Raw genomic sequence first — 27,803 nt, 5'->3', positions numbered from 1 at the left:
AATGTTCATGTACGTTCTGCCAAACTAATCTCCACAAACAAAAATCAACAATACTAGTAAATTGTGATTTGAACATGAAAATGAATGCTCCTGCTCTACACCCCCAACGTCTTGGTCAACCAGCGTGCGAACCGAACGGACTTTTGGTCCACCATTCTCCAATGCACGTCTCCGAACCATACGGAGAGTACCAAACCCAAGACGAAAGTGAGAGTCCAAGCGACCCCAATAGAATACCCGGCGTTTAGCATCTTGTACTTGAGACCCATGGTGAGGAAGCACCTCTCAGCAGCCCAGTGGACCAGGTACACTCCGTAGCTGATCTCACCCAGATACAACACCCAACGCGCGTTCAAGCCGCGTTGCAACAGGGGCAGGTTTTCCAGGGCGGTTACCAATATCATGGCAGCAACACTCGGGAAGCTGCGTGCCGGATCCTGGCCAAATACGGGGATGTAGGCGAGCCACCAGTATCCCGTGGCCGCGAAGGTGTTGCCGTTGATTGGGTACCCGCCCAAGAAGATCGCGAACACAAAGACCGGCCACCAGCTAGCCGCAGCAGCTCTGTCAAGTGAGCCCGTCAGGTTCGGTAGCTTGTCCCGCACGTGCCGGACGTCGGCGAGGATCATGCCCCAGAGGAACAGGCAGGGCTGCCACATATTCCCGTCTGCGCCGAGGGTCCAGAACCAGACAAAAAGCGTCATCACCACGGATAGCCGGACCAGGGGAGACACCCTTCCCAGGGCCAAGCAGCACAGGAAAACGAGGAGCGATCCTTTGTACTCGACCGAGAGTGTCCAGGCCTGAGGAAGGATGGAGCCGGTAGTACTTTGGGTGACGATGATCATCAGCGTCTTCCAAGCCATGGCGAGGTGTCCCCAAATGCCAGTGGCTGGAGGCCCCTCGACACCCCTGCTGTAGACATTATAGTACAGTCCGAATGTTTTCAAGGCCAGGGTCACGAAAATGACGGGGACAACTGGGAGAAATAGTCGGATCGGGCGGCGGAAAACGCTTGATGGAAGGGTCCCAACGGAGGTTTCAACTTGTCCACTGTGAGCCTTCTTCAATGGACCATATGTGAGTGCAAAGCCGCTAATGACGAAGAAGATGCAGACGCTGAAGATTCCACAGTGGATCAGTCGGAAGAAGGGAAGCTGTATGATGTAGTGGTCGACCTCGGTCTCGCCCCAGCCACGATGGATGAATGGGAACTGCACGCAAGCTTGTCAGCTGTCTTTTCACAAACGAAACCGGGGAGGGGGGCGTACTCACATCATCAGTGTTGTGCATGATAACAACGATAATCGCCGCGATGCCACGGAGGCCGTTCAGATACGATGTTGCGGTGGAATCAGGGACTATCGAATCTTCGTCCCCATGCCCGAATGCGTGGGCCAGGAACGATGGCACCGAGGCCCAGAAGATGCGTCGTACATCCACATGGGGCCACCGGAAGTAACTGCGTCTCGTGTACTCGATAGGTTTTTCTTCTTCGTACGACAAGTCTGAATAGTCTGCCGATACATCTGCTTCCTCGTCTTCGAGCAATGCGTCGTAGGCCTCAATCGACTGCTCTCCTGGGAACCAGCCATGCACGGTGTGGGCCGACTCCTTGGAATGGGCCGTTTCAAGCTCGCCTTGTTCCAGCATCTCGAGCTGGGTTGATCACAAGGATTCAAAAGAAAGAAGAACTGGCGAAGAGGTGGCTTGAGTTGGAAGATATCCCTGAGAGTTTGTATCGATGTGTGTCTTTCGATTGAACAGCTTGACAGGTTTATAGCTTAGAGGTGAGGCTACGATATATGATCACTAGCAGACTTGCTGTGGAAATAAGAATTTGAGGCAAGAGAAAAGAGTAAGCGGAATTCAAAGGGAGAAAATGGCGAATTAGGTAGGATGAGGAATCGCATCAGACTCGTAACGCGCTTCATCAACGCGAAGCAATTAAGAAGAGGTCACAGATTATATTAGAATTCCCAAGTAAGCCCAGGCAAATCTGATTTTGTCTCAGTCAGGCGCGACGCCATTCAAGCTTCAACAGGATTATTGGGCTTTTCAGGTAGCACCGATCACGTTCAGGCTCGCGATCCGCTGTGTTCAAAACTAGATGTCATATTACGAAACAACCATATTCTGCCCACAACACAACGGGCCAAGTTGAAAAAGAAATGAAAACCAAGTGTTTACTTTCCGGGTATGTAAATCAGACTAATTGCAAGCGAATGACATGTCAAGCTTGCTCTATTGGTTGCGTGAGGCCAACCATCCCACCGTACTTTTCGAGTTGTGAGACATGAGCACTTAGATCAGGTGGACAGGGAGATCTCCATACTGATGGGGTTAGCCGAACGTTACACAAATTCGGGTCAATCCATCGCAAGACATTCCATGTGAACGTGTTTGTTACACGAATTTGACCCCTACCAAGCCGGCGCGAGGAGATTGGCTGTCAAGATGGAGGGCGTTTCATGATCTCATTAAAACCTCCATACTCGGCCCGAGGAGTCGAGAACCCTCGGGAACATCTGCTGTACCGTTCTTCTTTACCCCCACTAGCCTACGGGATGTTGATTCCTCGAAAACTGAAGCCCCGTGTGCTTAAGCTTATTCCATGACCAAGACTAGGACAAGCTCAAGTTCGATGTCAATTCCATCACAGACATAAGATAATTCATCTAGCCAACCAGCCACTTAGACCAACTTCCCCGTTTCCGAGGCCTAGCTAGAAGAATTTCAGCCGCGAGTCATGATTCCACACGCAACTTTGGAAGCGTCTTTGCAAACGCTCCGACGGATCTCGCCATTGCCTGTATCCATAAGACGTCATAGACTGAAATGCCAAAACAACAGCCCGTACGGTGTACCAATCATAGAGAGGTGGTCTCATTATATCCGGTATGCAGTGGCGTTATACCGCGTCCCAAGGTACATGCCTCACGTGGCGAACACGGTCTGTTCATCCAATTATAGATAATCACTGAGACCTTTACTATTCCACAAGGAACAAATTTCGGTGGAAAAGTTCTGCCGGAAAGTCGATATTTCTGCTGAAAAGCAGTAGGCTGGATAGGAATGTATGGATATAGGGCTAAGATCTAAGATGGCTATAGCTTTGACGGCGGAGCAGGGGCTTCACAGCCGCAGCCGTCGCTTTCCTTCTTCCCCTCTTTGCTGGACTCTACCAAAGTGCTCTTGTTGAAGCTCTGCTCACTAGGAGGCACGTCCAACGCCGGGTTCTTGTCAAAGAAGTTGACCGGCTTCAGATGAACCTTGAGAATCTCAACCGGCATGACTGGGAAATCTTCAATTCTCGGAACATGGTTGATACCAAACTGCACCCAAACCACAATGTCAGACTGCGCAGTCAATATCTCATTCCGCTCAGACCACCCCCTGACACCGGTTCCTCCACGAGACTGATTGGTATACCAACCGCCGGCGTAAAGCTCCCTGTCGCGGTGTGTTGTGACGTAGATGTTGTGGTCTGCAAACTCAGCGCGCTTGTAGTTGAAGCTGTCATTGTCGCTCATGAGCTTCTGGAAAGGCGGAGCCATGATCTTGTAAGCTACCGGCTTTCCGTTGATGGGGTTGAGGGAGTTTGGGTTGGTGATTTTGAATGTGCGGTTGACGTCGAAGTCAAGATCCAGGCCCGAGGTTTTGTCCACGACCTTGTCGACGACTTCGTAGCCCGTGCCATGAGGGTTCCAACTGGGGTCGCGCGGCATCTTGTGAGCTTCCGAGTATACTAGCTGGTTGGTATGTCCATCAATCATGGGGTCGACTCGCAGGGAGAAGATGTGCTGATGGTGTCCCGCGAGGACACCGGGGTGAACAACGGTGCCAAAAGACGTGCCGATCTTGTCCAACTCGTGGTCGATGGGTTGTGTTGAAAGGATACCAGTGGCTCGAACTTCGTAAGTAACCTCGCCGGCTTGGTTAAACAGGAACATCAAGATGTACTCGTAATTAGAGACTGTAATGATGCTCTGAAGCACAAGCTCGCGAGATCTCACGAGCGCGGCACGTCCAGTGCGGTAGTTGGTATGCTTCCAGCCAATGCCTGCATCTTGCTCGTGGATGCAGATACAATTGTCTCTGGACTCAGGCTGACCGCGATCGTCAGAGATAACGCCACTGAGATATTGAATGCTTCCCAGACAGTCACAGCCTAACTGCAGGTTGTTGGCAGTGGCTCCAGCACCAGCATCACCCAAGTCGAAGGCAGCTTTCTTGTGGAAGGGATGGCGCGGGTCCCCGTACGGCACACTCATCTCTGAGAGTGATAATCTGTAGAATAGCGGACGGCCATCATACTTGACATTGTATAGCACCATTCCTTCGCGCTGATTGAAACCTAAACACTCGGTGTTAACTACTCGTTCTGAAGATGTCATTCTTTCTCTATTCTTGGCTTACCGATAAAGAAAGTCCACTTCTGCCACTCGAGCACGTTCCCTGTTTCTCCAACAGGCGTGACGGTGAAGCTTGGCCCCTCGGGCTGGACAATCTGGAGAGGCTTCAGGTCCTTTCGGAGGGTTTGGGCTTCCGGAATATACTCGTTTGCTGGCTTGGGCTTGTACGGACTCAAAGGCTTGATTGTGTTGTCCGCGCCAGTTGGGAGAATGTCAATGCGGATAATCTTGTACTCGTTGCACTCTACCACAGGCAAAATTGGTAAGGGAAAAGCATAATGATTGGAGTCGGGCTCGGATGAGTTGTTTGGGTCTCTCATGTAGAGAAACACTTGATACAGACGTGCATCATCGTTCACACCATCAGACCCTGAAGATCGTTAGTAACATCAAATGTCTACAAGCGCTTGGTTTGGGCACACACCGTAGATCCAAGGGTCGGCGCAGACGACTGTGCCTTCAGGAAGCTCGAGCTTCTTGACCTCAGCAAGGACTTTGGGGTCCTCGAGAGCGATCTTCTCAACCAACTGAGCCTCATTGTAGTCAACGTTACCGTGAACATTGGCCCCGAGCTTGAGGTTGCTCTCAACATTTCCACTTGTCAAATTGACTATCGCTTCGTGGAAGAGGTCCTTCACCGGGGCTTGTCAGCATCAGTCTTGCAACAGTGATCAGCAAAATCTGTGTATCTATCGTACCGTTCCCCGAATGTAGTACGCAAGGAACGCCCTGCGGTCAAGAGGAGTAGCGGACAGTCCCTTGTCCTTTGCGGCCAGATAAGGCACCAATTCTCCTTTAGCGGGCTCACTGAGAGTCACCACCTTGAATCGAAGAGAAACAGATTCTGGCCAAGCAGTTTGGATCAACTGTGCCGCGGCTTGAATCTCCGCACCCGAGAGGGGACAGAGGGGATGTGGGACTGGCATGCTAAAGAGAGTTGCGTTGCTGGTGTACACAGGTCTGTTGATGAAGAGTCTCAAGGTGATTTTGTAAATGGTAGGGGAACTGAGAAGTCTTTATAGGATCTGGGGTGGATGTTGGCCGTCGTTGCTGGCCTCAAACCGCGGCGGAAGTCTCGTCCTTATCGGACCCCGTCCTTGCGACGCAAGTTCGGCGCAAGTGATCCACATTTTAGGGGTGGCGCTTGGCCCGCATGTCCCATCCGGGTATAAGCGTCCTGCAGCTTCTCCTCATGCTGTCACGGCATCTTGCCATCGCTTCTTATCACCAAGTACATCCCTGTCGGCATGTATGCCCTCGGGTTCCGGTACTTCAACTTTGTCTAATGTCCTTTGATACAATATTAGAGCTAGAGGAATAACCAGCTATCCTCCAGTTCCCAGAGATAGTTGAGCCAGGGCTTTGCCATTCTCTCCCGGCCATCTCGAGCCCAAATCCTTTCCAGCATCTCGATTGCGTTCCTTACATTGTAACAACACGAGGACACCCAAATATTTCTGAAGATTTCCCGAACCATATTCTTGAGGTCGGCCGCTTGAATTTCTGCTCCAATTACAAAGGCCGGCCACACCAGGCTTTTCACATGGAAGTCCTGGGCTGAAATTGATAGCATGTGGAGTATGGCGGATCGGGTTGCCTCGTCGAGATATGGGCTTGAGAGATGCTCTTGACCAGGCAGTGATCCGATAACATGAGAAGCATACACTTCGACTGCCGCCTTGTAGGCATGTGCAAGGTGCAAGCGCGACATGTGGTGTTCAGGGTCTGGGAAATCCTTTGCCCAAGCTGATGGCGAGAAATTCTCGAGACTTTGACACGACTCTATGGCTTTAAGTTGCTCCGCCCCAGGACTGGTCGGCGAGGGTGACCGCAAAGAGTTGATGACCGAAACTAGATACAGCAACTCTGCAGGACAGCCGACCCAAGTCTGGTCTTCGGACTGTCGCAAGGTCCTCAGGAGAGACGGATCTAGGGACGCTATTTGACGTGAGAAAGGGCCCTTTGCCGGTGCTAGTGTTGCGCCCATGATCCCAAATCTATTAGTGAAATCAGCGGCGGGCAACAAGGTTTGGAGAATGCCCTTACGTCGTGTATGCTGTGTCGAAATACTCCAGCCAATGGTTATATCCGAGATTGTGATTCTGGAGATAGGCTCTCCGTTCCTGGAGGATTTCACCAGCACCTCCGAGATGATGTTCCCACCCCCGACTACCGAACTCTACCACATCCATACAGACAAAGAGGACTATGGCTGCTACCGCGGCATCATTGTTTGTGACGTTGTCATCTTGTATCTCTGACTTTAGATAGTGCAGGGCCTTTTGCTTATGCGCCAGGGCCGTTCGCAGCGAGGGTGAAAAGTTTGGTTGGCTTAATTGCCAGTCATGTCCCTGTGACAGATGCCATAGTGAAGTATTGTCAACATCAAGAAGGCTACTTTCCGCACAAGGAACGTGCATCTGGTTGATGACCAGTCGGTGAGAGTAATGAAAGGCCGATATCGCAATCATGGCATGGGACAAAGCGTGGCTCCTGGGCATGAGCGGCATGAGGGCTAAGAAGGGATTGCTAGATGTCTGATAAACCACACATTCCTTGGACATTTCCATATCAACTGAAACATCCTGGGTTAGCGCATTGGGATGATTTGGTATGGGTCGCAACCTACAGTAGCGTATATACTTCCGGCAATCAAGAGACAAGTCTTGCAGGTCAGGATCGACGAGAGACCATGATAAATCAAGCGAAGACGGCAGTGGTTCAGGCGAAGTCTCCTGGGTGTGGCCCACTGCGCAGGCGTTCGACGGACGAGGTGCTTTTGTTATTAGATCGTCTCTGTGCTCTTGATCTGTACCAAATGTGACTTTCCCCATCATCTTTCCTCTGCTGGCCACACTATTGGTCCAGACTAACTTCTTCGGCCGGTCATATCCCTGGCACCGAAGCTTCAAGGAGGAGCAGCGAAGACATGTTGGGAGGAGTCTGTCACACTTGGCCCGCTTCTGCCGGCAAGTCCAGCACGAATTGGAGGCGTGGGACGCGTCTGGCATGACCGATGGAACATTGTTGGTTAACGGCAGGTGCTTCTGATGTGCGTTGTTTGCGTGAAGTTTGGTCCGGGTGACGGATGTGGAGGTGAGAGTTGGTATGGAGGCGGGGGCTTTTCTTATCAAACGGGAGACCCGGCGGATCGGGAGGCCGGCAGATTGTGCGATTTACACTAAACCGCATCAGGAAGCCAAGACGCGGCCCTGGTCGACCCCAGGTTTGTCCCTCACTTTGAAACTGGGGCTTCCAGAGGGGGGGTAGGGGTGGTGACTCTGGTTCGATTCTGCCTTTGTTTTCTGGGAGTGTCAATTACATTCACCAAGAAAAAATCGCCTTCCCTACCATTACGGGTCCATGAAACCCATGGCCAGTCAAATGCTCTACAAAGACGCAGTCAGCTCGATATCCACTGACAACCATGACTGGACCGAGCTTGGAAATAGAGAAGAGAAGAGAAAGGGTGGGGGGTTAAAAAAAAAAAAAAAAAAGGAAAAAGAGAGAGACGGTGATAGAAGCCGCATATCGCCGTGGCCTCGGCGATTTATATCGCTGCAGAGCAAATCCGACGCAGGATACAAGTTCAGGTAGAGCACAGCGATTCTTGCAGTTCCTGGCTGGTGCTAAAAGTGCCTTGTGGGCGACTGCTAGTTTCAATGTTGTTTCCCTGTTCACTATCTGATCTGGTCGTTGCCGATGTGACTGTAGAATGTATATTTAGCTGATTGAATAGTAAGTCTATAAGATTATTTTTCCTATTGTGCAAATTTCAGAAATCAAACAAGACTTACCCAAGGTTGCTCACAAGTTTTCATATTGAAGGTATCGTGGCTTGTGTGCTACTCACAGCTGATTAAACCATCTGAGACACCCACTGTAAACTCTACCTTCGGTAATGCTCGGTTTCTTTTGCAGGTCTTATTTTTGAAGCAAGGCAAAAGATCCCAAAAATGAAATTCGGAGATCTTTGCAAGCGATCTCTATGGTGTAATCTTCTACGATGAAGAAGGCGAGACCAATGATGAACGAGATGGGGAAGTTAGACAGAGAAACGTCACAGTCTTTGCTGATAGACAGATTGATCAACCTCCATGCAGTTTGGGTACCTGTTCACGGCTTGCTGTGCTGCTTGCTCAGGGTAAGACAGCAGCGGGTTGCTCCAGCCCAATACACCGGTCGATTGTTTCCACTCGCTTTCAAGCCGACATTACATCCGAAGAGAAAAGCCCCGTGGAAGGCTCCCCAGCTTGCGTTCCTCGCGTCAGGGGACACACCAATTGGTTGGCATGATGAACTTTTACATTGATTCTTTTGATCCGGTTTATCCCGGCTTTCTCCTCCGATAGAGATGATGCTTCCGTTGTCTACGGCGACTCCATGCCCGTCTTGTGGAGCTGTCCTCAGCCGTGCCGGACTCCAAAGCTGATCAAGTCATTTGTGTCGGAGACTTCTTTATAAAGCTTCCGTCCCGAATATGAACGCGGCCTACACCTACATAACTCGAATCAGTATCGTCGAGACAATTTCTTCACAACCTAGCTCAGCGATGCCGCGGTGGACCGTGGATCATGGCAGTCAGGTTTGCAGCATGTACGGTTTGTGCCAAAGGACCCCGCGCTGGAAGTCGAAAGCTTCGTGTAGCCGGAAAGATCGGCGACTGGCTGTTGAATGAGATCGATTAGATATTATCTATGTAGCCCGATGCAGGCGCATCTAATTAATCAGATTAGATTCACAGTCTCCTAAACCAAGGTCGTAGAAACACTATGATTCATGAACCTGCAGGAGCTATATCTAGTGTTTACAAGGCTGGCCTGCCAAACTGGAAACATGATGAGTCTCGAAGGGGCCGAAAAAGGTGGCAAAACAAACCAAAAAGCTTTCACCGGAAAACTATGTCCTCTGCATGGCCTAAAGTGAGTAGCGGCGGCGCAAGAAGTGGAAGTCCGCCGCGCCAATTAGCAATTTCATGCTGCGTGCGCAAAATTCCTCACATGTAGATTTGATGCAGTTCTAGCGTCCTTGTTATTGCGAGGGCACTGGGAGATTCCAGAAGTCAAAATCGCGGGCGTTGGCCTTGAATGACATTCTGGGTAGGCCAGACGTTATCAGATCTTGACGAGGGTAATTGGGTTCCATAAGTAGAAAACCGTGTAGTTTGAGGTAGCTGAGGATACAAGGAAAACGATGAATTCATGTAATTATTGACCGAAATTAGCTGAAATCAGCCGAAGACGCAGAGCTATTATTTCTTTTCTTGTTCTTGTTCTTCTCTCTCATCTTCTTTAACATTTGTTCAAACGATGCGATGTTAGAGCTGACGAATCACAGCCTAGAACAAGGTTTCATGGTTCCTCGGCAATACGACATAAACCCGCTCGGCTCGAGCGAGCGAGCGAGCCAAGAACGATTCGCGGTCAACATTCGTCAATCACGTACGTTTGAAAATCTCACGCCCATTCATTAACTGCGGCGTCATTGACAGCAATTGATCTATCATGTAAGTGGGAGCCAACGAAAAAGTGCATGCAACGTGCGGGACTTTCTAATGTCTGATGTGCGCTTCTTGATGTGGGCAAGCCGAGGTTGAGGCTAACCTCGATTGAGACGGCAGAAGAAAAGTTTGGTCCAGAAGCCCGGCTTGCATTTCCTTTGCATTGGCATTTTCTCTGTTGAAGATTGTTTCGTTGTCTAAAGTACCCAACATAAAAATGGCGAAGATGGACGATTTTGCGGCCCCAAAGAGCCCTCATTCAACGACAAGCTCGCGAGGAAGACGCGACAGCCGAGGCCAACTACAAGATGACAACGTAGTTGTCAACGAGGAGACACCGCTGCTCAAAGCCAGTCACTCCAACATGGCCGTTCCTTCATATCAGACTCCCGATTTGAGTCTTGTCGCTGAGACAGATGCACCCCAACAACCGGTGTCCTGGATGTCAATGCCAAAAAAGTGGCAGCTGGGCATGGTCGTCTTTGCACGTCTTGCCGAACCTCTTGCTGAGCGGTCACTGACATCGTATCTTTTCTACCAATTGAGGTGGCTCAGTCCTACTCTACCAGACTCGGCAATTGCAAGACAAGCCGGTCTTCTCACCGCCTCATTCGCCGCCGCCCAGGGTGTCACTGGCATGCTGTGGGGTCATGTGGCTGACAGTCCTCTGTTCGGTCGAAAGCGAGTACTCCTCGTGGGCTTGCTGGGAACCTGTGTATCGGCAATTGGAATGGGTTTATCTACTTCCTATGCCTCTGTGGTGTTTTTTCGTGTTCTCGCTGGAGCACTGAATGGCAACGTAGGCGTTCTTCGGACCATGATTTCTGAGATTGTCGAAGACAAAAGGTACGTGCAATCCTGGTTTGCTCTTTTCTCTTGAAATCCCATCCGAGAGTTACTAATACAGAACAGGTACCGATCTCGCGCTTTTCTACTACTCCCAATGTGCTTCAACGTAGGCGTCATTATCGGTCCTCTTCTTGGTGGATTTCTTGCCGACCCCATTGCATCTCTCCCCTCAATCTTTGGGCCGGGCTCCTTTTTCGGTGGAAAAGACGGCGTCGAGTGGATGGAGCGATTCCCTTACGCTCTGACCAACTTCGTTTGCTCAAGCATCTTGATGATTGCAGCCCTGGGAGTAGTTCTCGGGCTGGACGAAACACACCCGCTCCGGCGTCATCGCCGAGACCGCGGCCGGGACCTTGGGCGTTTCCTATTGCGAAAGGTCTTCAGAATGGAAACCCCGCCCAGTGACTATCATCTCATTGGCAACGGAAATGAGCCGGGGCAGCTCGTGGCCGAAGCAGGAGATGTCGAGGACCAATCTTCATCAAGCAAGCCAGTGGAGGAAGGCAAAGACCGAGCGCCTCTACGTGCTATCTGTACGCGCAACGTTATCTTGACGTTGGCACAGAACTTTTCCTCAGCTCTCCACGTCTCCGCCTTCAACTCCATACTGTTCGTTATGCTGCCAGCCCCCCAATCAGACAACACCAATGCTCAACTCCCATTTCGGTTCACGGGTGGTCTTGGTTTGTCATCTCAAAAGGTTGGTTTTGCCAACACAGTCATTGGGGCTGTCGGTCTTCCACTTCAAATCCTCTTATTCCCCTGGATCAGTAGCAGGCTCGGCGTGCTGCAGTCCTACCGCACATTTCTGCCATTCAGTGCGCTGGCGTACTGCTCGCTTCCCTACCTCGCGCTGCTGTCGAACGAGAGTCCGTTCTTGTGGCCCTGTTTGTCTGCCATCTTGAGTGCACAAGTCATGTCAAGAACGTTTGTTGGACCGGCAACGATCATGCTGGTCAACGATTCTGCTCCGCACCCTGCTCTACTAGCCACTGTGCATGGTGTTGCATCGAGCACTTCAGCTGCAGCTCGCATGCTTGGGCCTACCATAGGAGGGACCGTTCTAGGCTGGGGACTCAGCAACAACTTTGTTGGCGCGCCATTCTGGGGCATTGCGCTTGTTTCTCTCATCAACTGGTCATTACTTTACGTAGTGAGAGAAGGAAACGCCATTTAGTAGTTATCGGGAGTCAACATAAGGTACATGGTGCCTAGTAGAAAGCCTAGCACTAGAGACTGCAGGAAGCCTCCGCCTCTTGCATTGAATAGAAATAGAACGTTTCCTCTACCCGCGTTACTCCTTCTAAAGCATAGTACCTGGTCAACAAAAGTTTCAAGTAACCATCCGCTCATTTACTCCCCTCCCGCGCCACCACCTTTTGCTCATGTCACACTACAGACGCCGAAGGCTTCGGTAAGAGATTGAATTCAGTGACCACTAAATGTTCAAGTATCGGATTGCTTCTCTGAGGACATCGAGTTGAGCTACTCGGCAAAAACCCTCACTGAGATTGCCTTCTGTCTCTCCAAGTCAAGGTATCTAGAAGATGGTCCGCGTGGCAAGCTGTACAGGCCAGCTTGTGCCGATAAAAAGTCGCGACCACGTTGACAACCGTCTTCCTAGTACCTCACATACCTAGCACTAAGCCCAGAGGACAAGTTCTTTCTAAGTTGTCGGCACATGTAGGTAGAAGGGCTTGCAATAAAACGAGTACTTTAGGGGACTATTTTGAATCTAATCATCATCAGATCTAGTTCTTTACTACCAGGACTTGGATGATTCCGCTGGAGGCTCACTGCCCCCGGTCCCCAAATCGCAGGATTGATGATAATGCCCTGTCTTCTAGGCGATATGCTGGCGAAATTTGAGGCGGTAATAAAGTTCAAAGCCTTACCAATTTTGGAGGACAACTTGATTGCAAAGAGGGTCTGAGTAAAGATTAAGGCTTCTAGTGGGCATCTCTGGTTCTCTACTCAGACAACTTCGCTTAAGCAACTCCGACAAAATGTATCCATACAGACAGCGAGACAAACCTGCCTAGCTTCAGACGCCACGTGGAGGGTACTGGGAAAAGCCGATTCCAATGGAACGCCTTGAGATCCATTGATGGCCGGTGGGGTGTCCAGAGTCAAACTCTAGACCAAGCCCACCTTCTATTAAACCCAAGATGCAGGAACCAAGATCGGGGAGAATTTCGCCCCATGAAACAGGAAGGTTAAAGCCTGGAGCTATTACCCTTCAATCTCAACGGGAAGTGAAGAGATATGCGCAAGGTTGAGACATTACATCAGACACGAATTTGGTGTTGAGATCGTGCCTCGAAAGTCGAAACTCTTGCTTGTTGTTCGACTGGCATTCTGTGGTTTTTTAACCATGAGAAATTACAAGTCGTTATCTCCGTCTACCGGCCAGCAAGTTTGTCTGTCACTTGGCATACCCCAGAGGCAACAAAATCCACCTTTTAATAAGTCCAGCCCTTGAATAAAAACGTACAATCCGGCATAGTCCGCCCAATAGAGAGGTTTCACGGACGTAATACGGCCCCGCTTGGACCTCCGGACAGGCTCCGTGACAGGCAAAAGTCTGGACGGGCGAAGTTATGTTGACGCGGTGGCTAGCGGCGGTTTTTACTCGGCTTTGCTAGAAGAAAATTCTTGCATTCATCTGAATCTCTTGGGAGCCGAGCCGCAACGGTCTCCATCTTTTACATAAAAGCTCCTCGCTTATGTTTCTGAATCGAGAAAGGCTCCATCCAGGACCACCTAGCGGATCTCCTAGCGCGGCTCTAACATGCCATGGAAAGCTTCTTTTACGACATCAAAACTTCCTCACTGCGCCCTACGCAATGTCAATGTCAAGACTGGCCGAAGAACGTCCACTTTGGGACTTAGCAATCCAGAGCTGACGGGGCTATTTGACAGTAATGACAAAAAACAATTAGATCTTATCAACTCAGAAATGCATTCCCCGTGTTGCAGGGCGATCCGTTATCTTTCCCGCCCATGGGGGTGAGATCATTCTGTGGAGGTGGCCCGGCTTTCACCGGGCTATCGAACTGGCGACAACCTCTGTCATGCATGAATCCAGTCCGTCTACCACCATGTGGACCCTGAATCCATCTGACTCGCGCCTGTGCGATGATCGTTTAAAAGTCAAGAATGACAGACGCGTCGTGCCTTTTTCGCCTCCTCGAGCCCTCCTTTCTCAGTTGGCTTCTTCCCTCCCATCAACCCAACGATCCTTCAGCTTTGCCACGGTCGAAATACGTCTTCTCTCACCATGACAGACGCCATCTCCAACGCGGCCAACTACGGCAACAACAAGGGTTCCAAGCACAAGGAGGACGGTGCTGATGCCGAGATGGTTCAGCCCCCTAATCCTTGGCCTGAGATGAACGACCACACCATGCTCGGTGAGACGAGCGAGGAGATGAACAATGATCGCCTGAAGCAGATTGCGGCTCAGGGCAGCGCCCATTTCCACCGTCTGGGCTGGAAGCGCTTGGCGATTGTCACCATTGTCGAGGCTGTCGCCCTCGGTGCTCTCAGCTTGCCTTCCGCCTACCACACCCTCGGAATGTTCCCCGGCGTTTTCCTCACGATCACCATCGGAATGCTCTCGATCTTCACCAGTTACCTCGTTGGCCAGGTCAAGCTGGCCTACCCGCACGTCGCCAACTATGCGGAAGCTGGAAGACTTCTCTTTGGCCGCTACGGACGCATCGGATACGAGATTTTCGGAGCTGCCCTCGTTCTCGAGCTTGTCATGGTTGTTGGTTCTCACGCCTTGACTGGAAGCATTGCGCTCGTCGATATCAACGGCGGCCACGTCTGCTCCATCGTCTTCTCGGCCGTGTCAGCCATCATTCTTCTGATTCTGGCTATCCCACCCTCGTTCACTGAGGTGGCCATTCTTGGTTACATCGACTTCGTCTCCATCCTGGCTGCCATCGGAATCACGGTCATCGCCACCGGCATCCAGGCCAACAAGGGTCCCGGCGGTCTTTCTGGCATTGAGTGGTCTGTTTGGCCCAAGGAGGGTGTGACATTCTCCGAGGCCTTTGTTGCTGTCAGCAACATCATTTTCGCCTTCAGTTTCGCCATCGGTCAGTTTTCTTTCATGGACGAGATGCACACGCCTACCGATTACATGAAGTCTATCTGGGCCTCTGGCGTCATCCAGATCGCCATCTATACCCTTACTGGCGCCCTATGCTATGCGTTCATTGGTCCCTCGGTTCAATCTCCCGCCCTCCTCTCTGCTGGACCCCTCATCTCAAAGATTGCCTTTGGAGTCGCCCTTCCGGTGATTTTCATCTCCGGTTCGATTAACTCGACTGTGGCCCTTCGGTATATCCACGGCCGCATGTACAAGAACTCCCACTTGAAGTACATCAACACCCCCATGGGTTGGGCCAGCTGGATCGTCCTCGTGGTTGTGTTTACTATCATCGCGTGGGTGATCGCCGAGGCTATTCCCATCTTCTCCGACCTGCTCTCGCTGGCTTCGGCTTTGTTTGTTTCTGGATTCTCGTTTTACATCCCTGCCATTATGTGGTTCTCCCTCCTCTGCAAGGGCAAGTGGTTTGCACGCGAGAACATCCTTATCAGCCTTGGCAGTATCTTGGCCTTCATCGTCGGAGCTATTACATTGGTCGCCGGCACCTATTCGACCATTGTCGATATTGTAAGTTCTACCGCCTCATTGTATTGTCTTCCGTTCAAAAGCTAATATCAAAAAAGATTGATGAGACAAGCTCTGGAAGCGCTCATAAGCCCTTTGCCTGCCGTTCGTCTTAGGATATGGAACAGTGCTGTATATAATTAGTAATTAGTCATGAGAAGTCTTCAATGACTCCAATACGAGATACCCACGGCGTAGTCCGTTTCCACAACTGCATTTAAAATAATGAAACACTAATTCAGTTGCCAGGTGTTCTCTTACGTTCGAGGTAATATCGTGAGGCTATCAGGGGAGTAAAGGGCTCTGCGGTCATACCTCAAAGATGAAATGGCTCAAGTCTGGGCAGGTTTTGGACTGCCAAAAATCTTCGTCGTAATTTACCGCCGTACTTGGAGAGACCAAGCATTCAAGTGCATCTTTGAGCCGAAATCCGGGAGAGTCAAGATAAATCTTGGGCATCTGAACATGACTGCTGGCAATCGGACAAGTGTATAAATAGGCACAGCAGCCTAGGCATGCGCCGATTCAACACAGTCGTTGTCTAACCGTACATGCTGACAGTAGGATAAGGAAAGGTTTCTCAAATTTCAGATCACTGGCTAAGAAAGATCCCTGCCGAGTATGTGAGGTTCGTAACCTTAAAGTCCCCGTCTGAACTCTAACCCAGGAAGAGAGCTCCTTGCAGGATCAAGGTCCAAGAGAGAAAAGCCCGACCTACAAATCGGGAAAATTTGCGAGGAAAGCCGTTGAATCTTTGGAAATCAGCTCGCTTTGTACAAGTGGGTTCTACTTCATAGAATTGGTCTTGTATAAACATCGTGATACTCCTAGTTTGTCACAGGCTCCTGCTCGCTCTGTCGGCGAGTGTACCAGGCCTGGATCATTACACAACCACAAACTTCCCCTCCTTCAATTGATCATCCTGTTCGGCCCTATTCGGAGATCATGGTGCTGTCGTTAGAAGAAATCACATTGTTGAAGGACTACAGTTGACGTTAGTACTGCCCATACTAACGGCGGCGTTTCTGCGACATACATCTCTGTGGGGTTTTGGGGGAGACGCTTCGACTGTACTCCGTTGTCTTAGACTACTGAACGGCCCGAAATCATCCCCCACTCAGCATGGATGCTTGCGCAAAGTTTCTGAAACTTGGAGCATTTTCTTGGAGAGAGCACGGAGCGTTGCAGATGGAGATTATCCTGATGCATGCCGGTCACTACTTTTTGCTTGAAGGCTGCACAATAGAGTCGAACTGACCTGTTATGATTCCAGCATACTCCGGCATATAACACCAAAGCTCGGAAGTTACTCGCGTAATCCCTAGTACAGCGCCGAAAACTTAAAGGCACATCAGGTCATGGACACGAACCTTCTCGGCCCCACATACTGCCGTGGTGCAGTATTCTTGTCGTTTCTCCACATACGTACTGAGTTTCGAGACTGTACTCATAGCATCGGGCTCCAAGCTTTCACTGATTCAATTCGTATGATAGCATAACCGCTCATCAAAATCTTCGTGCAAATTGTCTATGCGAGGGAGAAGAACCTCCTAGTAATATCTTTATCACTTCACAGCCCATCATGATCTTGGCATTGAACTATCTGATAGAATCCATGTCAACTACCTCATGCTAGTGACTGCCAATCAATTAAGCGCCTGAGACCAAGGCCACGATTTGCCCCACCTTCACATTCCTCAAGACGCCAACCTCGGTTGTCAGCGGCGTTGGAGGCGGGCGCACCAACACGACCAAGCAGCAACTACTTTAGCAACACGACGACAGGCACAGATGCAGAGCCGACATGATTGATTACTGAACATCTAATCAATCAAAACCAGCGTCCAGCGTCGCATTATCATCCAAACTTCGGGTGAGTCATAGCAAACATATACGATACGACGGCTCAAGCAGTACTATTCAACATGTCCCACTCTTCTCTGGCCAGCACCTTACAGGAGCAAGTCGCGGTAGATGACTTGGGATCAGACCACTTTATCAGTCGCGTCAATCCCGCCCGCATGGGAAACGCGGCAAATATTGCGTACGGAGGTTGTACCATCAGTATCAGCGTTCAAGCGGCATGCAGCACTGTGTCATCCAAGTACCTGCTCTATTCAGCAACGGGTAACTACCTTGGCCCAGCGTTGACAGACCGCAAGCTCAAATGTGCCGTCCGGAGAGTTCGCGACACGAGAACGTTCGCCACCAGACTGGTTGAGATCAGCCAAGACCAAGACGATGGCAAGTCCAGGCTGTGCATGATTATGCTGGCCGATTTCCAAGTGAAAGAGGAGGCTTCTCTTTTGGTATACTCTGCGCCGCCGTCAATGAGCTATTCACCGCCTGATAAATGTCTTACAACACAAGAGGCAATCAAGGACAAAGTGCGGAGGGGCGTTGTGACAGAAAAGCTGGGAAACCTATTCCTGGCCACCTTTGGTTTCAACAGCCGCTTCTTCGAGACCCGCGGGGTCCCGGAGACAGTTTCACCAAATAACCTCTACGGCATGGCCAAGACTATCAAAACACCCCAAGAAAGCCTCGACTTGACATCAAAGACGTCTGCCGATTGGTTCCGCAGCCGACATCCCCTGGAGCGCCTCCAGGATCGGTTCTCTGGACTAGGATTCATTCTGGACGCAGCTTTGTCCTTCATCCCTCTGACCCACAGCAACAAGTTTCTAGACGACGCTGGCCCGTGCTCCTCCCTTGACTTTGCGTTGAGATTCTTCACCGGAGACATCGACCTGGATAAATGGCACCTTAGAGAGATGAAGACCATCGCCGGAAACGACGGCCGAACCTACACCGAAGCCCGGCTTTGGGATCAGCAAGGAAACATGGTCGCTACCATGAACCAGCAGTGCATCATGCGACCTCTCAAGAAAACTGCTCAAGCGGCTCTTTAAAGGCTCTTTGTATTGAGCTGTTCGGAGGAGGAGGCAGACGTGATATTTTGCGAGTTTGCGTGGTGTGACGAAGCGGTTTTTTTTTCAATGAGATTTGATTAGTGCGAAATTTAAGAGGAGAGAGAATTAGATGGCGAGGATATTACTTTTAGAAGATCTGGAGCAGAATCGTTACAATATAATAACTTGGATAAGACCCAATACTCCAGTAAAAATCCCACAATGCATCGCTGAAAGGCTACAACTACTTTGTTTTCTACTTGTTCAGACGCCGAACACCAGAATTTGCAACTTCCTTTGGTACAGAATCACGTGCATATCCTTGGTATCACCTAGAAGTTCGTCTTCGTGCCGAACACAATGAAGTTGATGTTGGGATGATCCGTCGAGAGCAGCTTTCGGATGTAAGGCTTATTCCAAACCGCTGAGCTTTTGCTAGGTAATTGAGGTTCGCACTTCTGAGTGGTTCTGTGTCTCGGATTTCAATTGTTTGAAGCCTGATTCTGTTCTGGCATTGACCTCAAAGCACGAATGTCGTTGGTCTTGTCTTCAAATATAAATGTTTATTGCGCATCTAGATGGATAGCAACACAAGTAGGGAAAACTCTTACTATTTCTAATCCTGATCCTCCACAATCTACTGGCCTGAACATACACCAGTTTGTTCTAGTGAGACAATTAGTGAGACCGATATCAGGAGACTTTATGTCATTGTCTTGTCTATTTCCCCGCTCCTACTATAATCGTTTCCTGATCCTAGTCCAGTCTGATGGGAGCAGTGAACGGAGACAGCTGTCTGGCGTGACGGAAACAGAGTGGTGAGACAATCAAGCGTAGAGGTTTGCGCCCGCAATGTGTGCAACTTCGGCACACTTGGGAACGCAACGTTCAAGTTATCGTTCAATGAAACCGGCAATCATTTCCAGTAATCTATTTGATAAACCCCGATCATCGGCTGGATACCAGCGGTGAATAGCGGCGAACTAATTGGAGATGTCGATAATTTTTTCCCGGCGTTGACGAATGAAGCTTGAGTTCCTTCCAGCAGCAGTGTAAGCAAGATATGCCCATATTGAGAGCGAGCTTTGGCAATTCTCTGTTGCCTTAGTCGGATATTCTGAGACTCGATATGCTTTTTGCAAGCTTGTGCCTCGTGATTTATTGCTTCTCGGCCGACATTGTCGTCACTGTCGTCAACAAGTTACTGAAGGCTGATTCCTGAATGACACAGTCGGCTTGCTCCACGAGACTACACCGCCCGTGCTCTGCTTGCTTATGATACACGGCCGTTTTCCTTCCACGAACAGCTGGCATTGTAACCAAAACCGATCGGCTGGACGCCTGCATCTGTGGGCCTTGGGAGTTACGTGTAGTTGTTGATCGACATACGATCACATGTAAACAACTCCTTGCGGGGTGTTGAATGTCGCACAGAAACAGCGAAGCTGCTAATGGTATAGGATGTCTCTTCATTGATGGATAAAAGACCTGATCTAGGTGAGACAAGAGTGGGCATCCAACCGGCCTGGATGATCAAACGCTTATCAAAATACACCTTTGGGGACTTCATTGGCGGCTACGTGGTTTTGCATGTCTCTTCTCCCTGAAAGACTATCGAGATCGTATTCCCGCACTCCTTCGTCGGCTTTTCGAGGCGGTATATCTTGTCTACGGCCTCTTTTACCCAATACTAATAGCACACAGGGGGATTAGGTAACGTTGCAGGTTGAGAAATGTATCAAACCGCCGATTCTTCCTCATTAGATTGAGTTCAAAATATCAGAACATGCAATCTGTTGCCTGAATTAGTAACTTTCATCCACTTCTACCCAATCATTACCTTGATACACGATCGCAATGTCGATAGTCCGTCCTTCTCTCCAAAATGTGTGCGACGGCTACACTTCTGGCTAGGATTGCATAACACTGGAGAACATCATCAGAGCTTTCCGGAGGCTCCAGCAACTTGACCCTAGTGACGAAGACTCTTTCTTCACCATCGCTGGCTACCATGGCGAGCCTTGGATGAAAGAGAATCCCTACCCCGGGGGATCGACTTATGATGACTGGCGTGGAGGCTACTGTCAACATCAAACCGTGTTGTTCCCTACTTAGCATCGAGCCTACCTCCTCCGACTTGAAGAAGCCATGCGTCGAGCGGTTCCCGATGCCCCAGATCTCGCTCTACCATTTCTGAACGAGTGTCGGCCCTTTGACCAGAACCCGCCTCTTCCCTGGATCCTGACCAATCCCACTTTCGATCTGGATGGAGATAACACCAACCCTCTTTACTCCTACAAGTTCCAAAAGGGAGTCGCAGACAATCATGAGAAGCCATCCGATGCTCAGCGATACAGCAAGTCGACGGGTTCACAGACGGCTCGGTACCCGCTTGCGGGTGTTGCTGATTTGAATGGGGATAAATCTACCAATGATCCAGCCAACCATCCCAGCATATTGAACGGCAATATCGCAGTGTGGCTGAATGGGAAAGTTCAACTTGGAAATAAAGCGTCTCCAACGCCGATTCCGGACACTGTATCCGTCGTTGCTAGGTACAAGGTCAGCCTCGATGCTCCAGACTACACTCTGTTCTCGAACAAGGCTTCCAGGGGCGAGTGGCTTCACAAAATGAGAGGCACATTGCAGAACAAGGCTCCGTTCAAGTTCCACACATCGCTCGAAGACCCTCACAATGCTGTGCACCTCGCCATCGGAGGCTTCTACCAAGGTGGGGAAGATAAGGCCAAGCCCATCGAGGGCGCTCACGGTGACATGGGCGAGAATGAAACCGCCAGTTTCGATCCCATCTTCTTCCTACACCATGCCTTCATCGATTATGTCTTCTGGACGTGGCAAGTCAAGCATGACCTTACCCAGGCGGGTAGCTTATCAGTGGAGTATGATATCACGGCGGGAACGCTCAGCGCAGGGAGCCCCGTCCTACCTCCGGGAAGCAAGCTGGGGATGATCAGTCCTCTTGCACCCTTTTTGAAGTCAGGCAGTGTCAGTGAACCTATGTTCTACACCTCAGACGACATCACCAATATCACCCAGCTGGGCTATGGGTATGGCGAGGGCTCCCTCGATCTTCCGACCAGCGGACCGGTTCTTGGTGATCCTGAACTTCCACTCCTCGCCGTTGCCCGCGTCAGCGGCATTAGCACCAAAGACCATGAGGGATCTTTTGTCATCCGCACCTCTGCTAAGCTTCCTGACGGGAGAGAAGTAGAGATTGATCGTGACGCCATTCTCGACCTCGCTGGGTCATTGCTAATTGCAAGAATTGCCAAAAGAACAAGCTTGAGACGTTTACATACATTCACTTTGGCGAGGACCTGATGAGAGCAATTGGAGCCGAGCGCAAAGAGGATATCCAGAGCAAGCTGACTGTTTCTGTCCAAAAACGCGGTCAATTTTCACCAGCAAAAGACTCTTTCGCTGTAACACAGCCGATGATCGAGATCTTTTAAGATTGTGTTGAGTAGAACATGTTGGCGAAGCAAAGGGTACCGTGGGAGATTATGAATCTGTGCCCAATGGTAGATTTTCGAGAGCTTGCCCTTGATTGAACCCAACAAGACTTACGTCGACAAATTTCGAATCTTGAAAGGATGCTTGACTGTATCCAAATAAGGCGGAGCATAAAAGGAATGTGAGATGATTCAGATTCTAGTTTCATCTCATTTGGGTGAACACTCTCTGGTTCGTCTTACCGAAAGGGCTGCCAAGCCCACAAAATGAGGTCTCGGCTACAGAATGAAACGTGGCCGAGGTGCTTTAGAGTTTACGAAGTTTTCTCTTCTTTCCTCTTCCTAAATACGAATACATTACATGAACAAGAGTACTATAAAGCTTGACTCCCCAAGAGAGGCTCTCTATAACAAGGGCTTCCTTCAGCGGTAAGCTTGGATTGCTGCCTGCGTGCCATTCTGGCACTACCTCCGGGCAACCTGGCACCCCGGAAGATCCGCGGTGGACCCACATCGGCCCGGCTTCATCGGAGGTGTTCACCGCGGGCAGCAGAAGTTTGTGGACGGTCCAGACACCAAGGAGAGTTTCTTGTACTAGGCAGCTAAGCTGGCTCTCAGCAATTATGTCACGCATGAGACGTACAACAAGCCCACCAGCGGCCGGAGTCCACAAATAGTTTCCGTGACAACACAGTAGCCTGCGGAAGATAATTGAGAAGATCGTCGCAACACGTCGACAAGGTATTTTGACACTGTGTACAAACCCACGCGAATAGAAAGACTGCAGCATTCCCTACAGCATGTGATGTAAGAGAAGATAGCCTGGTGGCCATGACTGTGTATATGTAGGTAGTGTAGAGAAACGGTCTGTCTGGCAGATGTTGGCTGACCCAACTCCTTCCGAGCAGATTATGAGCAGAGAAATCCCTACCAACAAGCAGAACATTGAGTCATACGATTGTACTGTATTTACTTCCTTCATTGCATTCATCTTAAATTGATACCCGAACAGAGCTCCGTGTCATTAATCACCTATTACTATGCAATCCAATTTCATTATCCACCAGGGCCTGAACGCCAATAACTACAGGAACGATCCGTTGGTAGCTCATCGCTCCCATTAACCTATTACACACTAAGAACTGATCCTCAACTCGTCGATCAGAGGGGACAGAAGAAGTCTAAAGTTCCAGGATGCAGAGAGAAATAGAAAAGTAGCCATAAAAGCTGGACACAAATCAGTTCGATGCGCCGCAAGTACCGAAACCAGCCTGGCAACCACTACCGCAGTGATCTGTCGTGGCACCGCACCAGCCATACTGCGAACAGCACGTCGCGCCGGGTTCACTGATGCAGGTGGTGCCGCCCTGGGTGGTGCCGCAGCGGCCGTTGGTGCTCAGAGGCGGAGTCGCCGTGCCAGTAGTGCCGGCCGCGGAGCTGGTCCCGGACGGCGTGGGGACGGTAGCAGTGGTTGCAGACGACGACGACGACGACGCCTCGAAACTGACGGGAACAGGTGAACTCGATGCTCCGGATATCTGGCAGTTTCCGTAGAGAGGCTGGCATGCCGCGCCGCAGTGGTCGGCCGTGTTCCCACACCAGCCAGCGGCGGAGCAGCAGGTGGCACCGGGCTCGGTGAAGCACGTCGTGCTACCAAAATTGGCACCGCAGCGGCCGTCAGTGGAAGCAGGGAGACTACCGGTAGGGGTTGCAATGCTCGAAGAAGTGGCAGTCCCTGTGGCCACGGGGGTGGTGGTGCTGCTGGACGGCGGGGCGTCACCGACGGAGCGGTACCAGTTCTCTTGGGGGTCGTTGAGGCAGTCACCGACGGTCACGGACTTGAAGCCGTTGCGGAAGAGGGACTCGAGCATGTGGTCTGTCAGGTTGTAGACGGTCTGATAGACGGGGTCGTGCTCGATTTGAAGCCACTTGGTGGTAGCGCTGTCCTTGCCCTCAACGCTGTCATCCCAAATGTCTTTGGAGTCTTGAATGAGGTCGGCGCTATCGTGGAGATAGCCCTCGGTATCGAGGTTGAAGTAGGTGATGTGATAACCCAAGTCATTGAGGTAGCCCTCGCAGGTAGCATCACAGGCCGAATAAGGGGGTCTACAGTTGGTTAGGCAAAGGCGCGTCATACGTGTCTGTGATGGTAATGGGCATACCTCATGTACGTAGGGAAGTAACCCAGCAGGTCGGCAAAGGCGATCTCGTTGTAAATCATCTGGTTGCGAAACTTCGCGGCGCTCACTGTAGTGAGCCTCTGGTGAGACCAGGTGTGGCTGGCAACCTGGTGGCCCTCGGCAATCATGCGCTATTAGAGATTAGTCATTGCTCAAGGCTGAAGTACAAGTGCAGACAAACCCTGATAAGAGCAGGCCAGTTGGTGGTTGGGTCATTTATCTTGCCCTTGCCCAGGTTGTTACCGGTAATGTAGAAGGTTGCCTTGGCGTTGTACGCCTGCATGCAAGTCAGCACGGCTCGTTGACAGTCACGTGTTGAAGACATACCTTCAGCTTGTTCAGCAGATCCTCGGTGTAGATATAAGGGCCGTCGTCGAAAGTCAAAGCGATATCACCATAGTGCTCGCAGTGGTAGATGGCCTGACCATAAGGGACAGAGCCAATCTTGGTACGGGGAACATTCGTCGTGTCTGGTCCATCGGGGCGGATGTTGGCATCGCATGCCGGACCATACTCGATCATACAGGAGGGAGCCGAGCAGTATAGATAGCCTTGACCACACCACCTGTCACATTGTCAGATTCGCCAGAGCTTTGGCTACATCATGCGTGAACAACGACTTACCCAGCACTCGAACAACAATAGCCATTGTCGCAGACCTGGTTGTCATAATCAGGGCCGCAGCGGCCGACAGACTGGCGCTTCTCCAACTCTGAGGCCTCAGGTACCGGCTCAACATGATCAGCACGGCGCTGAACCGCCCGGCGAGCTGCAGTGAAATCCTGCAATGCCCGTCTTCCAGCCATGATGTTTGGGACGGGCAACTCATCACCCCCGTGGGTACCGTGGGCAACAGCCAAGCCCAAGGTGGCGGCAAAAGCGAGAGTGGTGATATGCATTCTGGTGGAGGGGCAACAAGCCAGTCGGCACAGCGAGAGGATATACGTGGTAACGAATGGCTTCCCCGAAGATCAAAGCAAAAGAAAGTAGCGCTTAGCGAATGGAATTGGCAAGGCAGAGTTCAATGAAGAAGAAGCCGAGCCAGATTGGGACAATGTACACGATGCAGCACCGCACTCGACAACTTCATTACACCGTGGACCGGAAGAATAGCAAGTCAGACTAGAAGGTTCGGGGGCAGCCATTATTAAATAACACGCAAGTAGAAGCGTCTTCGGGTGAGCAGACCAGGCAATGAGCAGCCTGACTATGGGCTGAAAAAACAACCTTGACCTGGCGTGTCAGCGATCGGCTGCTGCAGGCTAGGCTAGTAGATGCCGGCCTCCAGCTCGAACAGGATGGGAGGAAATTAACCAGAGCAGATCAGCCCAGGCAGAGAACAACTCAGACACATACTCTGATGCTCCGCGTCTGGTGCTTGGTGCTGGATTCGTTCAGACAGGCGCGCGTGGAATACCTAGCTGACCAGGAGCAAGGGTGCCTTGCAGCGGCCACCTCTACCGGCCCAGGGGGCAATTTTAGTCACCTGCTTGCCAACACTAACTAATACGAGCCGGGGGAGGGTCATTTGTGAGAGAAAAGCAACTACACTGCACCGGCGAGGGTTTATATGGGGATGGTTCTAGTGCAGATGGCTGAATCAGATCCAGAATCGTGGGCAATCAACCCGATGGCGGCGAGGTGCTTTGATATTCATCCTTCAGACCTGAAAGGTCTGCCAGGACGCCACTTGGCTGGCCTTGCCTTTAGTTTTCGACAGCATTGACAACCTAGTGTGTATTCTAACGACTTGGCATCTCGGGTTCATGAGCCTGATAGGTGCGTCGAAATAGCCCAGCGCTGACAATATTGGAAGTGTACATGATTCTATGGCGTGCCTGACTGATGAAGTGGTGTACAAAGAGAAGTTGATTGAGGTACAAGATAATGCCAAAGGTCAGACGGCGTGAGCGCCGAGACCGATGAAGGTCAGCTGTTGGGGGGTACTGAAGAGGATGAGTGAATGGCGAAAAGCAAAGAAAGAATCGTGCAATATGAGACAACGAGATTCGAGGTTTTCACGCTCGCTTGTACTGCAACTGCAACGTGCCTTTGACTCCCTGACCTTGCCTTGCAGATTGGCCGAGTAACCAACGTTGGGGTAGACAATGGTATGATGATTTCTCGACTTGCTGGATCCTTCGTCGGATCCATTACCTTATTGCCTGTGCAACCGACACGTGGAATCGTTGGTTCGCGACTATCAGATGGAGCGTTCACGACGTCTCCCGCTTTTCTCATGTAGGTGAGATAGGCAGGATGAGCAGTGGATGATGAGACGCAGTCATAGTTCTGCAGCTGGTTAGTATTTGAATACTTATGAGGTAAGGAACCAGCTAGCGACATGGGCGTGAGAAGAGACAACACGCGAGAGGCAGGGGGGGGGGGAGGTGATGAGGATGAGAGGGAAAGTGGATAAGACGTTGATGAGAGATGCGGGAGAGAGTGGATGATTGAGAGTGCAGTGAACTTGGAACCGGGGGCGGAGAGCGGGGCAGAGGCGGAAAGGTGGGGCGATATCGAGGGGTTGTTCACTTTGCCATTAAGGGAAAGTGAATAATCTGAGGGGAGCCTCATGCGATAATCGAATGAGACACCCTTGCACCCCTTTATGATGACGAACCCCGCTAGATGCTGGCTACCCCGCGGTGAGCCAAGGTCTAGGTAAGGTAGGTACCGCAGGGTGCAAAGGTAAGCTGGAGCCAAAGCTAGGTACATAATACGCGCTCCAGCGTCTGCCACGTCCCACAGGCGCCCCTGGCCTGCCGCATTATTGGCTTGGCAGACTTCGGTGTGTGTCTGGCTACCATCGGAATGGGCTGTCGTTGTCCTGTGCAAGTTGAGAGTTGTGAGCCTACGGCCACAATTCTCTCCCGTCGAGGAGGCCCGGCAGCCCATGCTGGAAGTAGATGGCCCCTGGTACTGGTGACGGGAGCAATGATGCCTTTCAGAGCATCTCTGCCGGGCGACGGTCGATGACAGCAGCCAGGGGTCGGGTGAGGCAAGCATTCTGGGTTGTGCTCGACACCCTCTTTCATTCTTGAATCTTTCCTGGTTTCTTTTGGCTTCGCTTGGCCTTCCGTTTACGAGCACCGTCAGCGTGGCCATGGCCGTGACCGTTGTCTCCTGTGCGTATCAGGTCTGATCTAGCTCTGATGTGACTCTCACGGTGGCACTGGCGAGCAAAACCACCTTCGCCGCGTTGCTCATAACTGGAAGCCACCCTACTACCTTAGGTAGGTAACCTTGATGCCTCCCAGCTCAGAGCCCCTTATGTCGGGAGATGATCCGATGCCGGGTTGACAGCAACGTCGGCCGCCATTGCAGTGCCTGCTGGGCAGTTGACTGCTCCAGTTTCGTGCAGACACGGGTTTGCCCAGACTTTAGAGACAACCAACCATGTTCCTGTTTCGTCAGCTCTTTTCCCACTCTCCAGCCTCCGTCTTCCCCGTCGCCGTCGGGCACAGCAAAGATTCCGAGAGGGGAAGGGAAAGCCTGATATTTTGTCAAGTTTTATTTTCAGGGTTCACAAGTTCATCATGGCACCGCTGGCTACGGGCAATAATAAGCTTGACTCCGGGCTTGTACCCGTCGAATTTAGGTGTGGGGTGTGATGCCCGCCCCCCCTCCTCAACCCCCCTTTCTCTCTCAGAAAGATTCCTCGCTTCGCCCAATTCTGCACACACCAGGCACGGCGCAATGCTGCATCACGGCACAGCTGAAGCTTCGTGCAGGTCTGCTCGCAATTCACCGCATTGAGTCGTACTCACACAACAGAAGTTGGTAGAAA

The 27,803-nt window shown here is 51.0% G+C and overlaps 7 protein-coding genes across 7 annotated transcripts; 4 read left to right on the top strand and 3 right to left on the bottom strand.

Annotated features, from left to right (window-relative positions):
- Positions 1 to 95: 95 nt before the first annotated feature.
- CORC01_08166 (acyltransferase) lies at positions 96 to 1,653 on the bottom strand (the record flags this gene model as incomplete). Its single annotated transcript, XM_022619800.1, has 2 exons — positions 96 to 1,214; positions 1,276 to 1,653. 2 exons carry the CDS (start codon positions 1,651 to 1,653, stop codon positions 96 to 98), a joined length of 1,497 nt encoding a protein of 498 aa, XP_022473724.1.
- A 1,454-nt stretch (positions 1,654 to 3,107) lies between these two features.
- Positions 3,108 to 6,925, bottom strand: CORC01_08165 (copper amine oxidase; the record flags this gene model as incomplete). The annotated part of the gene is made up of 6 exons (XM_022619799.1): positions 3,108 to 4,357; positions 4,420 to 4,785; positions 4,840 to 5,047; positions 5,114 to 5,420; positions 6,080 to 6,412; positions 6,462 to 6,925. The coding sequence occupies 6 exons, from the start codon at positions 6,923 to 6,925 to the stop codon at positions 3,108 to 3,110; spliced, it is 2,928 nt and encodes a 975-aa protein (XP_022473723.1).
- A 3,207-nt stretch (positions 6,926 to 10,132) lies between these two features.
- On the top strand, positions 10,133 to 11,941 carry CORC01_08164 (major facilitator superfamily transporter; the record flags this gene model as incomplete). Its single annotated transcript, XM_022619798.1, has 2 exons — positions 10,133 to 10,761; positions 10,828 to 11,941. 2 exons carry the CDS (start codon positions 10,133 to 10,135, stop codon positions 11,939 to 11,941), a joined length of 1,743 nt encoding a protein of 580 aa, XP_022473722.1.
- A 2,103-nt stretch (positions 11,942 to 14,044) lies between these two features.
- CORC01_08163 (transmembrane amino acid transporter) lies at positions 14,045 to 15,564 on the top strand (the record flags this gene model as incomplete). Its single annotated transcript, XM_022619797.1, has 2 exons — positions 14,045 to 15,451; positions 15,508 to 15,564. The coding sequence occupies 2 exons, from the start codon at positions 14,045 to 14,047 to the stop codon at positions 15,562 to 15,564; spliced, it is 1,464 nt and encodes a 487-aa protein (XP_022473721.1).
- A 1,809-nt stretch (positions 15,565 to 17,373) lies between these two features.
- CORC01_08162 (acyl-CoA thioesterase II) lies at positions 17,374 to 18,360 on the top strand (the record flags this gene model as incomplete). The annotated part of the gene is made up of 1 exon (XM_022619796.1): positions 17,374 to 18,360. One exon carries the CDS (start codon positions 17,374 to 17,376, stop codon positions 18,358 to 18,360), a length of 987 nt encoding a protein of 328 aa, XP_022473720.1.
- A 2,148-nt stretch (positions 18,361 to 20,508) lies between these two features.
- Positions 20,509 to 21,833, top strand: CORC01_08161 (uncharacterized protein; the record flags this gene model as incomplete). Its single annotated transcript, XM_022619795.1, has 2 exons — positions 20,509 to 21,588; positions 21,657 to 21,833. 2 exons carry the CDS (start codon positions 20,509 to 20,511, stop codon positions 21,831 to 21,833), a joined length of 1,257 nt encoding a protein of 418 aa, XP_022473719.1.
- A 1,238-nt stretch (positions 21,834 to 23,071) lies between these two features.
- On the bottom strand, positions 23,072 to 24,912 carry CORC01_08160 (polysaccharide deacetylase; the record flags this gene model as incomplete). Its single annotated transcript, XM_022619794.1, has 5 exons — positions 23,072 to 23,939; positions 23,996 to 24,144; positions 24,195 to 24,290; positions 24,341 to 24,578; positions 24,638 to 24,912. 5 exons carry the CDS (start codon positions 24,910 to 24,912, stop codon positions 23,072 to 23,074), a joined length of 1,626 nt encoding a protein of 541 aa, XP_022473718.1.
- Positions 24,913 to 27,803: the final 2,891 nt, after the last annotated feature.

Source organism: Colletotrichum orchidophilum, assembly GCF_001831195.1.
Source record: "Colletotrichum orchidophilum strain IMI 309357 chromosome Unknown Scaffold_68.1, whole genome shotgun sequence".
Lineage (NCBI taxonomy): Eukaryota > Fungi > Ascomycota > Sordariomycetes > Glomerellales > Glomerellaceae > Colletotrichum > Colletotrichum orchidophilum.
Note: the sequence above shows the minus strand (reverse complement) of the source record. Positions and strands in the feature narration are given on the sequence as shown.